Raw genomic sequence first — 11,207 nt, forward strand, 5'->3', positions numbered from 1 at the left:
TGCCAGCCTGAAAAAGACCCATTTATTCCTATTCTTTGCTTCCTAAGCCAACCAATCTTCTATGCATGCCAATGTTACCCCCAAATCATGATCTTTTATTTTCTGCAATCATTTTTGATATGGCGCTTCATCAAATGCGTTCTGGATATCTAAATACAATATATCCACTGGCTCCCCTTTACTTGCAGCACAAGTTACTTAGTCATAGAGTCACAGGGTTGTGCAGCATGGAAACAGACCTTTTGGTCCAAATCGTCCATGCCAACCAGGTATCCTAAATTACTCTAGTCTCATTTGCCAGCATTTGGTCCATATCCTTCTAAACCTTTCCTATTCTTCTTCGAAGAACTCCAATAAATTGGTTAAACATAATGTCCCTTTGTCAAAGCCAAGTTGGCTCTGCCTGAATACCCGGAACTTATCCCAAATGCCCTGTTAAAATGTCTTCAATAGAATAATAGAACGTTACAGAACAGGAGGAGGCCATTTGACCCATCGTGTTTGTACCGGCTCCGGAAAGAAATTCCCAGCTAGTGCCATTCTCCAGCCCTACCTCTGTAACTGTCTAAATGAATCACTTTCAAATACATATCAGTTTTCTTTTCAAACCTCCCATGGAATCTGCCTCCACCATTCTCCCAGGAACAGATTCCAAATCCTAACAATTCATGGAGTAAAGAAATTTCTCCTTATCTCACTCGTTGTCCTCTTGCTGACAATCTTGAAGTTCTGACTCCCAGTTACTGAAATACCAACTGGTAGAAACTGAATACTCACTATTACTCCATCAAAATTGCTCATAATTTTCAACAACTCAATAAGGTCAACTCTTCACCTTCTGTGTTCCAAGGAGAATAAGCCCACTATGTCTAACCTTTCCTTGTATCTAAACCCCTGCATTCCTGGTATCATTCTAGTAATAATTTCTAACTTTTCCCCTATGACAGATGTTAAGCTAACTGGCCTGTGGTTTCCTGCTTTCTGCCTCCTTTCCTCTTTGAATAAAGGAGTTACATTGGCTATTTTCCAGTCTAAAAAATCTTCCTAGAATCTTGAGTGGTTAAAATCAACACATCAAAACATCTCACTATTCACTTTTTTTAAGACCCGAAAATGAAATCCATCAGGACCCAGAGACTTGTCAACTTGCAGTTCCACCAATTTACACAGTACTACTTCCCTGATCATTGTAATTTCTTTGGGTTTCTCCCTCTCTTTCAATTCCTGATTCATAGATATTTCTAGAATGCTACTTGTATCCTCGACCCAAACTATCTGTACAATTTGTTGCCATCTTTTAATCCACAATTACTAATTCTCCAGACTCATTTACTGTCAGACCTACACTTACTTTGTTAACTCTTTTCTTTTTAAAAATCTGAAGGAACTTTGCTATTTGGTTTTAGATTTTTGCCTAATTTTCTCTGGTCACAGGCTTCTAGTCAGAAAGACAACACTGCACCATGAACTTCTGTCTCCTATCTTCAAATCAATTTTGTATCCAAATAGTTAGTTTTTTCCCGGATACCTTGTGATCTAACTTGCTAACCAGTCTACCATGCAGAACCTTGTTGAATGCCTTGCCTTTATCAGTCAGTGCATTGAGTATAGGAGTTGAGAGGTCACATTGCAACTGTACAAAATATTGGTTAGGCCACTTCTGAAATACTGTGTTCAACTCTGGTCTCCCTGCTATAGGAAAGATGTTAAACTTGAAAGGATGCAGAAAAAAAAATTAAAAGGATGTTGCTGGGGTTGGAGAGTTTGAGCTATAGGGAGAGGCTGAATAGGCTAAAGCTATTTTCCCTGGAGCATCAGGGGTTGTGGGGTAACCTTATAAAGGTTTATAAGATCATGAGGGGCATGGATACGGTGAATTGCCAAAGTTCTTTCTCCCCCCCAGAGTAGAGGAATCCAAGACGAAGGGGCATAGGTTTAAGGTGAGAGGGGAAAGATTTAAAAAGGACCTAAGGGACAGCTTTTTCACACAGTGGGTGGTGCGTGTATGGAATGAACTGCCAGAGGAAGTGGTGGAGGCTGGTACAATTACAACATTTAGAAGGCATCTGAAAGGGTATATGAATAGGAAGGGTTTAGAGGGCTATAGGCCAAATGGGACTAGATTAATTTAGGATATCTGATTGGCACTGATGAGTTAGACTGACAGGTCTGTTTCCGTACTGTACATCTCTGTGACTGTATGACAGATCTAGCACCTGAAGACGGGGCATCCATGAGGTGCTGTGGGCCATCAACAGCAACAGAATTATACTCCAACACAACCTACAATCACAGCCCAGCATATTTCCCACTGTACCATTACCATCAAGCCTGGGGAGCTTGTGGTGGGGCATGTCAAGAGCAGCACCAGGCATACCTAAAAATGAGATATCAACATGGTAAAGTTACACAACAGGAATATTTGTGTGCAAAACAGCATAAACAGCAATTGACAGAGCTAAGCAATTCCACAACTAACAGATGATATCTAAGCCCTGTTGTCCTGCTACATTCAGTCATGAACAGTGATGAACAATTAGGCAACTCACTGGAGGAGGTGAATCCACAAATATCCCCATTCTCAATGATGGGGAGCCTAGCACACCAGTGCAAAGGCTATGGCTGAGTATCCACAACAATGCTCGGCCATAAGTATCCAGTGGATCTTCCATCTCGGCCTTGCACAGAGGTGTCCAGCACCACAGATGCCAGTCTTCTGCCAATTCAAATCACCTCACATGATATTAAAATATAGCTCTTGGCACTGGATACCGCAAAGGTTATAAGCCCTGACAACATTCAGGCAATAACACTTAAGAATTGTGCTCCAAAAATTACCACACCCCTACCCAGGCTGTTCCAGTACAGCTACAACACTGGCATCTACTTGACAATGTGGAAAATTGCCTGGTATTTCCGGTAAATAAAAGGCAAGACAAATCCAACCTAGTCAATTACCTGGTCACTCCATGAATCTGCTCTCAATTATCAGTAGAGTGATGGAAGGCGTCATCGACAACACACTTGGCTTAGCAATAAATTGGTATGATGCCCAGTTTTGTTTCCAGCAAGGCAACTCAGCTCTTAATTGTATTACAGCCTTGGTTCAAACACTGACAAAAGAGCTCAATTCCAGATGTTACCTCAGAATGACTAACTTGACATCAAGGCTCTATTCGACCCAGTGTGGCATTGACGAGCCCTAACAAAACTGGAATCAGTGGGAACGTGAGGGAAATTTCTGCTGGTTGGAATCATACCTAGCACAAAGGAAGATGGTTATGGTTGTTGGAGATCAGTTATCACTCCTCTAGATATCTCTGAATGAGTTCCTCAGGGTAGTGTCCTTGTCAAAACCATCTTCAGTTGATTCATAAATGATATTCCCTCCATCAAAAAGTCAAAAGTGGGAGAGCTATACAATGTTCAGTGCTATTAGCGATTCCTCAGATGCTAACGACAGAATCTAACCATCTTTGTGTGACATTCGATGGCGTTACTGTCATGAAATTCACCACTGTCAACATGCTGGGAGTTACTATTAACCAGAAAATGAACTGGACTAGCCACATTAATATCATGGCTACAAGAGCCAGAGGGGATTATGGTTGTGTGGTGAAACATTCTAGGAATGGCAGAAAGAATGAGAAAGAAAGAGGCCTCTAAAGGAGGGATGGTATTTGACGAAAGGTGGGGAGAAGGACTCATCCAGGGTCGTCTGATAGAACCTTGGAAATACACATCTCCATAAGACTGTGCACTAGGAAAGAATGCCATATTGCAAGTAATGGAGTGTCAGTGGTAATGGCTTACACTAACGGCCAAGACACAAAACACTGCAGAAGATGCTCGATTCATGTAAGCATAATGCAAGAGAGGCCATCTCAGTCAAGCAAGCCAATCACCTCAGTTTAAAGGCCCCTTGGGAGAACTCACATTTCAATTTCATAGGAGGAGAGGAAATCCTTGTGTCTAGTGATCTGGATTTACACCATTGATGGAGATGTTGTCAATGTGGTACTCAACCCTGACTGTAACAAGAATTCTACATGGTCTATAATGGAGGGCATGCTTACATTGACCAGAAAAGCATAAGGTAAAGGAGCAGAATAATGCTGTTTGGCCCATTGCAAATGCTCCACCATTTGATCATGGATGATATCTTTCTCAACCCCATTCTCCTCCCTTCTCCCCATAACTCTTGATCCTCTTACTAATCAAGATCCTATCTACCTCAGTCTTAAATACACTCAATGACTTGGCCTTCACCGCCCTCTGTGTCAATGAGTACTATAGATTCACCACGCTCTGGCTGAAGAAATTACTCTTTATCTCAGTTCTAAAGAGTCAGCTCTTCACTCTGAGGTTATCCCCTCAGGTCTTAGTCTCTCCTGCTAGTGGAATTGATGATAGTACTGCAAGAATATGCCACCAGAACATATTCAGGGGAATATAAATTTGAATTCCTGGGAGTGGAGAAGGATGGGCTGTCATATAAAGTAGGATCTGAAAGGCATTCAGCTTCAGTGTTCGAATGGTACCCTTTCGAGGAAAATGCAAGAATGTTGTACTGAATCACAGCATTACATCACCTGCTCCTGAAATACCCTGAAAGACATCAGAAATATTTGTGCAATCCTGACATCGGTCAGACCTTTTAAAAAGGCAACCTCTGAAACGGTCCAAATTTCCCCAATGCATTGGTGATTTTTGATGGACAAGACAAGGTCCTAGTATGGAAGAGTGTGACAATGCATTCTCTAGAACAACAGGTCATGGTTTTAGGAAAAGAGGTAGCAGATTTAAAACAGATGAGAAGGGATAATTCTCTGAATGGGTTGTGAATCTGTTGAAGTCACTACCCAGTGTGTGGTGGATGCTGGTGCATCGAGTAAATTTTAGATAGAAATAGACAATTTTTAAAATAGTATTAGGTCGAAGGGTCGTGGAGAGTGGGTAGCAAAGTGGTGTTGAGACTGAGATGTAATCAGCCACAATCATATTAACTGTAGAAAACTCGAGGGACTGATTTGCCTACTCCCAGTTTGTATATTCTTATGCACCAATCAAACTTTCTGCTTACAGATCACCAACCTCTAAATTGTGGGGAACTCTCAGATTGCAGGCTGGCTCTCACAGGTCACATATCCAGCCAACTGTGGAACAACTTGTTGAATGTTGGCAATGTTCTGGGAAGAACAGTGAGGCTTGTGGTGGAAATGGCATAAGCCACTCCCAAGACGGTCATTGAACAAAGCTGTCAAGCATCACGAGGGTTAGGGTGAACTTGACCAAGGTATTGCTAGAGTATTGGAGGTCTTGGCTAGTAATCAAGAGCCAAGATAGCAAAAATACAGTATAACTGGTTGGAATGGTGGCAGTGCTATTGTGTCCATATAATCCTGTTGATCATTCTCTGTATTTGCTGCTACCAGGGAGTAATGGGGTCTCAGACATTGCAGATTCTTGTTAGTTAATAAAACACACAATCCATTATCCAACACAAGTGAAGATCCCTCCCATAAATGTGAAAATTAGAAAGTTTTATGAAGTTTTCGCTATCCAATTAAATGATGGTTATCAGTCCAGCTTAGCCACTGGGCCTTCACTAAAGCAGTAAGAGGATTGCAAATTAGAAAATCTCTAGTCATTGCATTCTAGTAGGAGCCCTGGGGCTAGTGGTGGGTGGAGCATCTTGGAAGAGGATTCCATCAAGGCTCCAAAAGGAGAGACTGAAGTATGAGGAGGGGTTAATTTTAGGATTAACACTAAGACGTTAACACTAAGCACTCAAAATTAGTGCTGTACTTATACTCAGTTTCTTCTATGTTGTAATGTTACGTGCCTTTTTAACCATTATTTATTGCCGCTTAGTGCAAGAAGGGTAATGAGAATCCTTACACAATGGTTGAGTTACCATGGAAACTAACAGACCCAAGGCTGAAGGTTGAGATAATGGATGCCTGTGTGGAATTAAGAATCCTAAATGTAACCTAAAAACTATTTCTGAGAAATTCTTTGGGTAACCAAGATGAACTTCTCCCTTGCACATGTTTTAATAAAAGTTTTGCTTGCATGAACTAAGCAGCGTCTAGGGTGGTCATTTTAAAATCTCAACAGCAGCCACTGAGGAATCCTGAATGCAAAATTCTCCAAAGAGCTCAAGGAGAAATTTATTTGCACAGAACATTACTGGAGCATATAATATTCTGTCACAGTAAATCAATGACAGGGAAATCACTACATCTTTGAATAGAAAACTGCATAAATATTTCAATCAGAGGAAGACAGAGACCATTAAGAAATGACTGAGATAGTGGAAATAGTTATACTTTAATGTGGGAAAGAGCCAGCAGCCAGTTGGGCCTAATGGTCACTTCCCTGTTATAGATGTCTAATACTTTATAAAAACATGCCTGAACAAAACTCAATAAGAACCAGCAATGCAACAGTAATACAGAGCGGCAGAAAACTCATCAAATGAGCCTTGAAAGAACACTGCATTTCTACCTTTATTAAGAATGCACCATTGGATAAAGCAGGGAAAAAAATCCCAATAGTTGCAGCCCTCAGAATAATGTAAACACAGATGTGACAGGGATAAGTATCTGTATTGCTGCACAATTTTGTTTTTTTTTTTTAAGAAGACCACTACTTTACCTGTCTGACAGAGGCAGATGATGCGCAGCTCCCAGCAGTCCTTCCTTACTGTTTCCATTACTCTTATTTGGCAGAAGTGAATTATTGGAATGCTCATTGCTGATTAAGACCTTGTGAATTTCTTTTAGATGAAAAAAGTAGACTCCAATATGTCCAAAGAGCTTTGCACAAAACTCGCAGCACATGAGCTTCTTACGGTGTACTTCACTATGGCACCTTTTCATGTGAGTGCTAAGGCTGCCTGAATGACTGTAGGCCTTGTGGCAAATACGACAGCAGTAAGGCCTGCTCTTAGAGTGAATATTCAAATGATCCTGAAGGTGATGTTTAAGCTGAAATCCTCGATCACAAACATTGCATTTATATGCTTGTTCATCCGAGACCAACTGATCGGGCAAGTTTCTGTAGTGGCCAGATGTACCAGCAACCTGCACCAAGTTAGCTGTTTTGCTGATTGTTGCATCATTTAGTGCAGTCTCTGTTTTTAAACTAGCAAGGTTCTGGATTGTAAACATCCTTCCAGGTAATGCTAATGGAGCTACAGCCTGTGTAACTGCTACAGGCTTGGGCATAATGTTACAAAACTTCCTCAGCACTTCAGCTGTTTTGTCTGAATTTTCATTTGTTACTGTTTTCATGTTCACTTTGAAAGTTCCAGAGTCTTGTGGAGAAAAATCACATTTCATCTTTTCTTCATCTTCCTGCACTCTGCTCAAGAGGTTACTGGTCTTAAATCTTTTCACTTTGGAAATGGTTACATTATCTGTGATCGTCCTTTTACTTGCTAATCTGTGTTTGAGTATATTGTTGTTTGGTTTCTTTAGTCGATCTAGAATCCTTTTTTCTGATACACATGGATCTGTATTGCAGGTTGGCATAAACAGTAATGGACTACTTGGTTTATGAGCACTGTCTCCATGAAAATCAGAAGCCATACAGATATCCTTAGACATTTCAGCAGCTCTAGACTGATCATTGACTGACATTGCAGTGGGGATTCCTGCCTTGAATTGGGTAGGTAACGTTACAGAAGTTGTTTGATTTTGTTTGGGGTTATGAAAAATGGTGTTTTTCACTCGTGAGTATGGCAAAATAGGAACTTTGCCCTTTGGTGCAGGAGTAGGTGCAATAAACTGAACTGAATTTCCAAACTGCATTAGTGGCACAGAACCAACTGGTCCAGTACACTTAGTGATAAGTGGAGATTGTTGGTCAGTTTGGACAACAGGCCATGTTGAAACGCTGCATGTTACTGACAGTGAATCCAGACTGGGCTTAGAAATAACTTTTGCTTCCCCAGGCTGTGGCATAGGCCTGTCCACATCAGTTGTTTCATTGTTTTTCAATACGTCATACTTGGATGGGCAAGAATGTTGAAGCATCAGATTTGTATCCTGTGGAAGTGCTGCAGGAACTGTAATGTCAGCAGAGACACATCCTGCTTTGTCCACATCAAGCAACAATCCAGTTTTAGGTGCTACCACACTTGAATGAATATTTGAACGGCTGGGCACTGTGGATGGTTGAACCTGTATTGATGTTGCTCCTGGCATACATGATCCACACTGAAGATTACTTGGTTTCACTACGGCCAGTTTTGAGACTGTTCCTTGCTTCACAGTTGGTTTGGCCCACATGGACTGGTAGCGTGGAATTGGTAACTTCAATTTTTCAGTGGCAGCAACATGAGGTGCGGTCTGCCCAAATGCTACAACTGGTGGTCTATTGATGGCTTGAGAAACTGGTGCCTGACTAGTACAAGAGCCTGTGACTGATTTTCTGACCTTTGAAGATATTTGTGGAGTAGCTGCAGCAACCTGTGGCAGTGCTACAAGTGAGTAAGTGCCCTCTTTTCCAGCAACAGGCATCAGCGCATAGCTCCGAGCTGGCATGATTATGGGCTTTGCATTCTTTGTTGGATATGTATTTGTCTGAATATCTGACGAAATAGTGGGTCCACTAGAAATGCCGCTAATGGTGGGAAGAGGTACCATTGAAGAAGCAGATACTGCTATTGGTGATGGAATAACTTTTGGAGCAATGGTCCTGAAATGACCCTTGGTTGACAAATTTTTCTTCTGACAAGTCATAGTGGATGGAGGTCCTTGTGTATCTGTTGAAAAATAAACACAATAAGTAACTAAGCATAATCGTGATTACACTTTCAAGGTGAATGGTATTTTGTTCTGTTATCTTCTCAAGTCACTATCTTGCAGCACTGAAATTTGAAAAGAAAGTGCACCCATTTTCAGAGCTGAACACAGTCAGTGTGGAGTAACCTCAGTTACATGACAAGAACAATTGCCAAACTAAAGAATATACATCATTTCTGGAAATCCAGGGTTGCTGGTTTCCTGCTGCACAGAGAGAAAAAAAATCATGGGGCCTCAACCCCTCTCTGAGGTGTAAAAGTTAAGCGTTACTTTTTGCAAAGTATTTTTATATTTGCTACATACTATCAGATTCAGTGACTAAGTAAGCAAATGCAGCATTGATTCTGCATACGGTGATCCAATAAATATCCAAATTTTTGGTTTGGTATCACTGGCAGGATAGAATGCTGGCAAAGAAATTGGGAGGACTTTCTCCTTACATTGTGCAATGGGGTCTTTACAGTTTACCTGAACCAGAAGAATAGGCCTACGTTTAAAGTTCTAACAATAAGGCAGCACCTCCAAAAATATGTGGGAACAGAAGAGACTCACGGTTGGTGTGTTGCCTCCCAGGTGCCAGGGTCCATGATGTCTCGGATCGTGTTTTCGGGATCCTTAAGGGGGAGGGGGAGCAGCCCCAATTCGTGGTCCACATAGGCACCAACGACACAGGTAGGAAAAGGGATGGGAATGTAAGGCAGAAATTCAAGGAGCTAGGGTGGAAGCTTAGAGCTAGAACAAACAGAGTTGTTATCTCTGGTTTGTTACCCGTGCCACGTGCTAGCGAGGCGAGGAATAGGGAGAGAGAGCAGTTGAACATGTGGCTACAGGGATGGTGCAGGAGGGAGGGATTCAGATACCTGGATAATTGGGGCTCATTCTGGGGTAGGTGGGACCTCTACAAACGGGATGGTCTACACCTGAACCAGAGGGGTACCAATATCCTGGGGGGGAAATTTGCTAATGCTCTTCGGGAGGGTTTAAACTCATTCAGCAGGAGAATGGGAACCTGAATTGTAGCTCCAGTGTACAGGAGGTTGAGAGTAGTGAGGTCATGAATAAGGTTTCAAGGTCGCAGGAGTGTACCGGCAGGCAGGAAGGTGGTTTGAAGTGTGTCTACTTCAATGCCAGGAGCATCCGGAATAAGGTGGGTGAACTTGTAGCATGGGTTGGTACCTGGGACTTCGATGTTGTGGCCATTTCGGAGACATGGATAGAGCAGGGACAGGAACGGTTGTTGCAGGTTCCGGGGTTTAGACGTTTCAGTAAGATCAGGGAAGGTGGTAAAAGAGGGGGAGGTGTGGCATTGTTAGTCAAAGACAGTATAACGGTGGCAGAAAGGACGTTTGATGAGGACTCGTCTACTGAGGTAGTATGGGCTGAGGTTAGAAACAGGAAAGGAGGGGTCACCCTGTTGGGAGTTTTCTATAGGCCTCCGAAAAGTTCCAGAGATGTAGAGGAAAGGATTGCAAAGATGACTCTGGATAGGAGCGAAAGTAACAGGGTAGTTGTTACGGGGGACTTTAACTTTCCAAATATTGACTGGAAACGCTACAGTTCGAGTACTTTAGATGGGTCAGTTTTTGTCCAATGTGTGCAGGAGGGTTTCCTGACACAGTATGTAGATAGGCCAACAAGAGGCGAGGCCACATTGGATTTGGTACTGGGTAATGAACCAGGCCAGGTGTTAGATTTGGAGGTAGGTGAGCACTTTGGTGATAGTGACCACAATTCGGTTACATTTACTTTACCGATGGAAAGGGATAGGTATATACCGCAGGGCAAGAGTTATAGCTGGGGGAAAGGCAATTATGAGGCGATTAGGCAAGATTTAGGATGCGTAGGATGGAGAAGGAAACTGCAGGGGCTGGGCACAATTGAAATGTGGAGCTTGTTCAAGGAACAGCTACTGCGTGTCCTTGATAAGTATGTACCTGTCAGGCAGGGAGGAAGTGGTCGAGCGAGGAACCGCGGTTTACTAAAGAAGTTGAATCTCTTGTCAAGAGGAAGAAGGAGGCTTATGTAGAGATGAGGCGTGAAGGCTCAGTTAGGGCGCTTGAGAGTTACAAGTTAGCCAGGAAGGACCTAAAGAGAGAGCTAAGAAGAGCCAGGAGGGGACATGAGAAGTCTTTAGCAGGTAGGATCAAGGAAAACCCTAAAGCTTTCTATAGGTATGTCAGGAATAAAAGAATGACTACAGTAAGATTAGGGCCAGTCAAGGACAGTAGTGGGAAGTTGTGCGTGGAGTCCGAAGAGACAGGAGAGGCACTAAATGAATATTTTTCGTCAGTATTCACACAGGAAAAAGACAACGTTGTCGAGGAGAATACTGAGATACAGGCTATTTGACTAGACGGGATTGAGGTTCATAAGGAGGAGGTGTTAGCAATTCTG

General features: G+C 42.4%; 1 protein-coding gene across 3 annotated transcripts in view; it reads right to left on the reverse strand.

Moving 5' to 3' along the window:
• LOC109934731 (zinc finger protein 438) overlaps window positions 1-11,207 on the reverse strand; it is a 69,205-nt gene that overhangs the window by 41,196 nt on the left and 16,802 nt on the right. For all 3 annotated transcript variants that reach the window (XM_048611793.1, XM_048611791.1, XM_048611794.1), the window contains exon 3: window positions 6,661-8,773. In XM_048611793.1, the coding sequence (XP_048467750.1) occupies window positions 6,661-8,773 (2,113 nt within the window). The remainder of the gene's footprint in view (window positions 1-6,660; window positions 8,774-11,207) is intronic.

This window comes from Rhincodon typus, chromosome 2 (assembly GCF_021869965.1).
Source record: "Rhincodon typus isolate 14 chromosome 2, sRhiTyp1.1, whole genome shotgun sequence".
In the NCBI taxonomy this organism is placed as follows: domain Eukaryota; kingdom Metazoa; phylum Chordata; class Chondrichthyes; order Orectolobiformes; family Rhincodontidae; genus Rhincodon; species Rhincodon typus.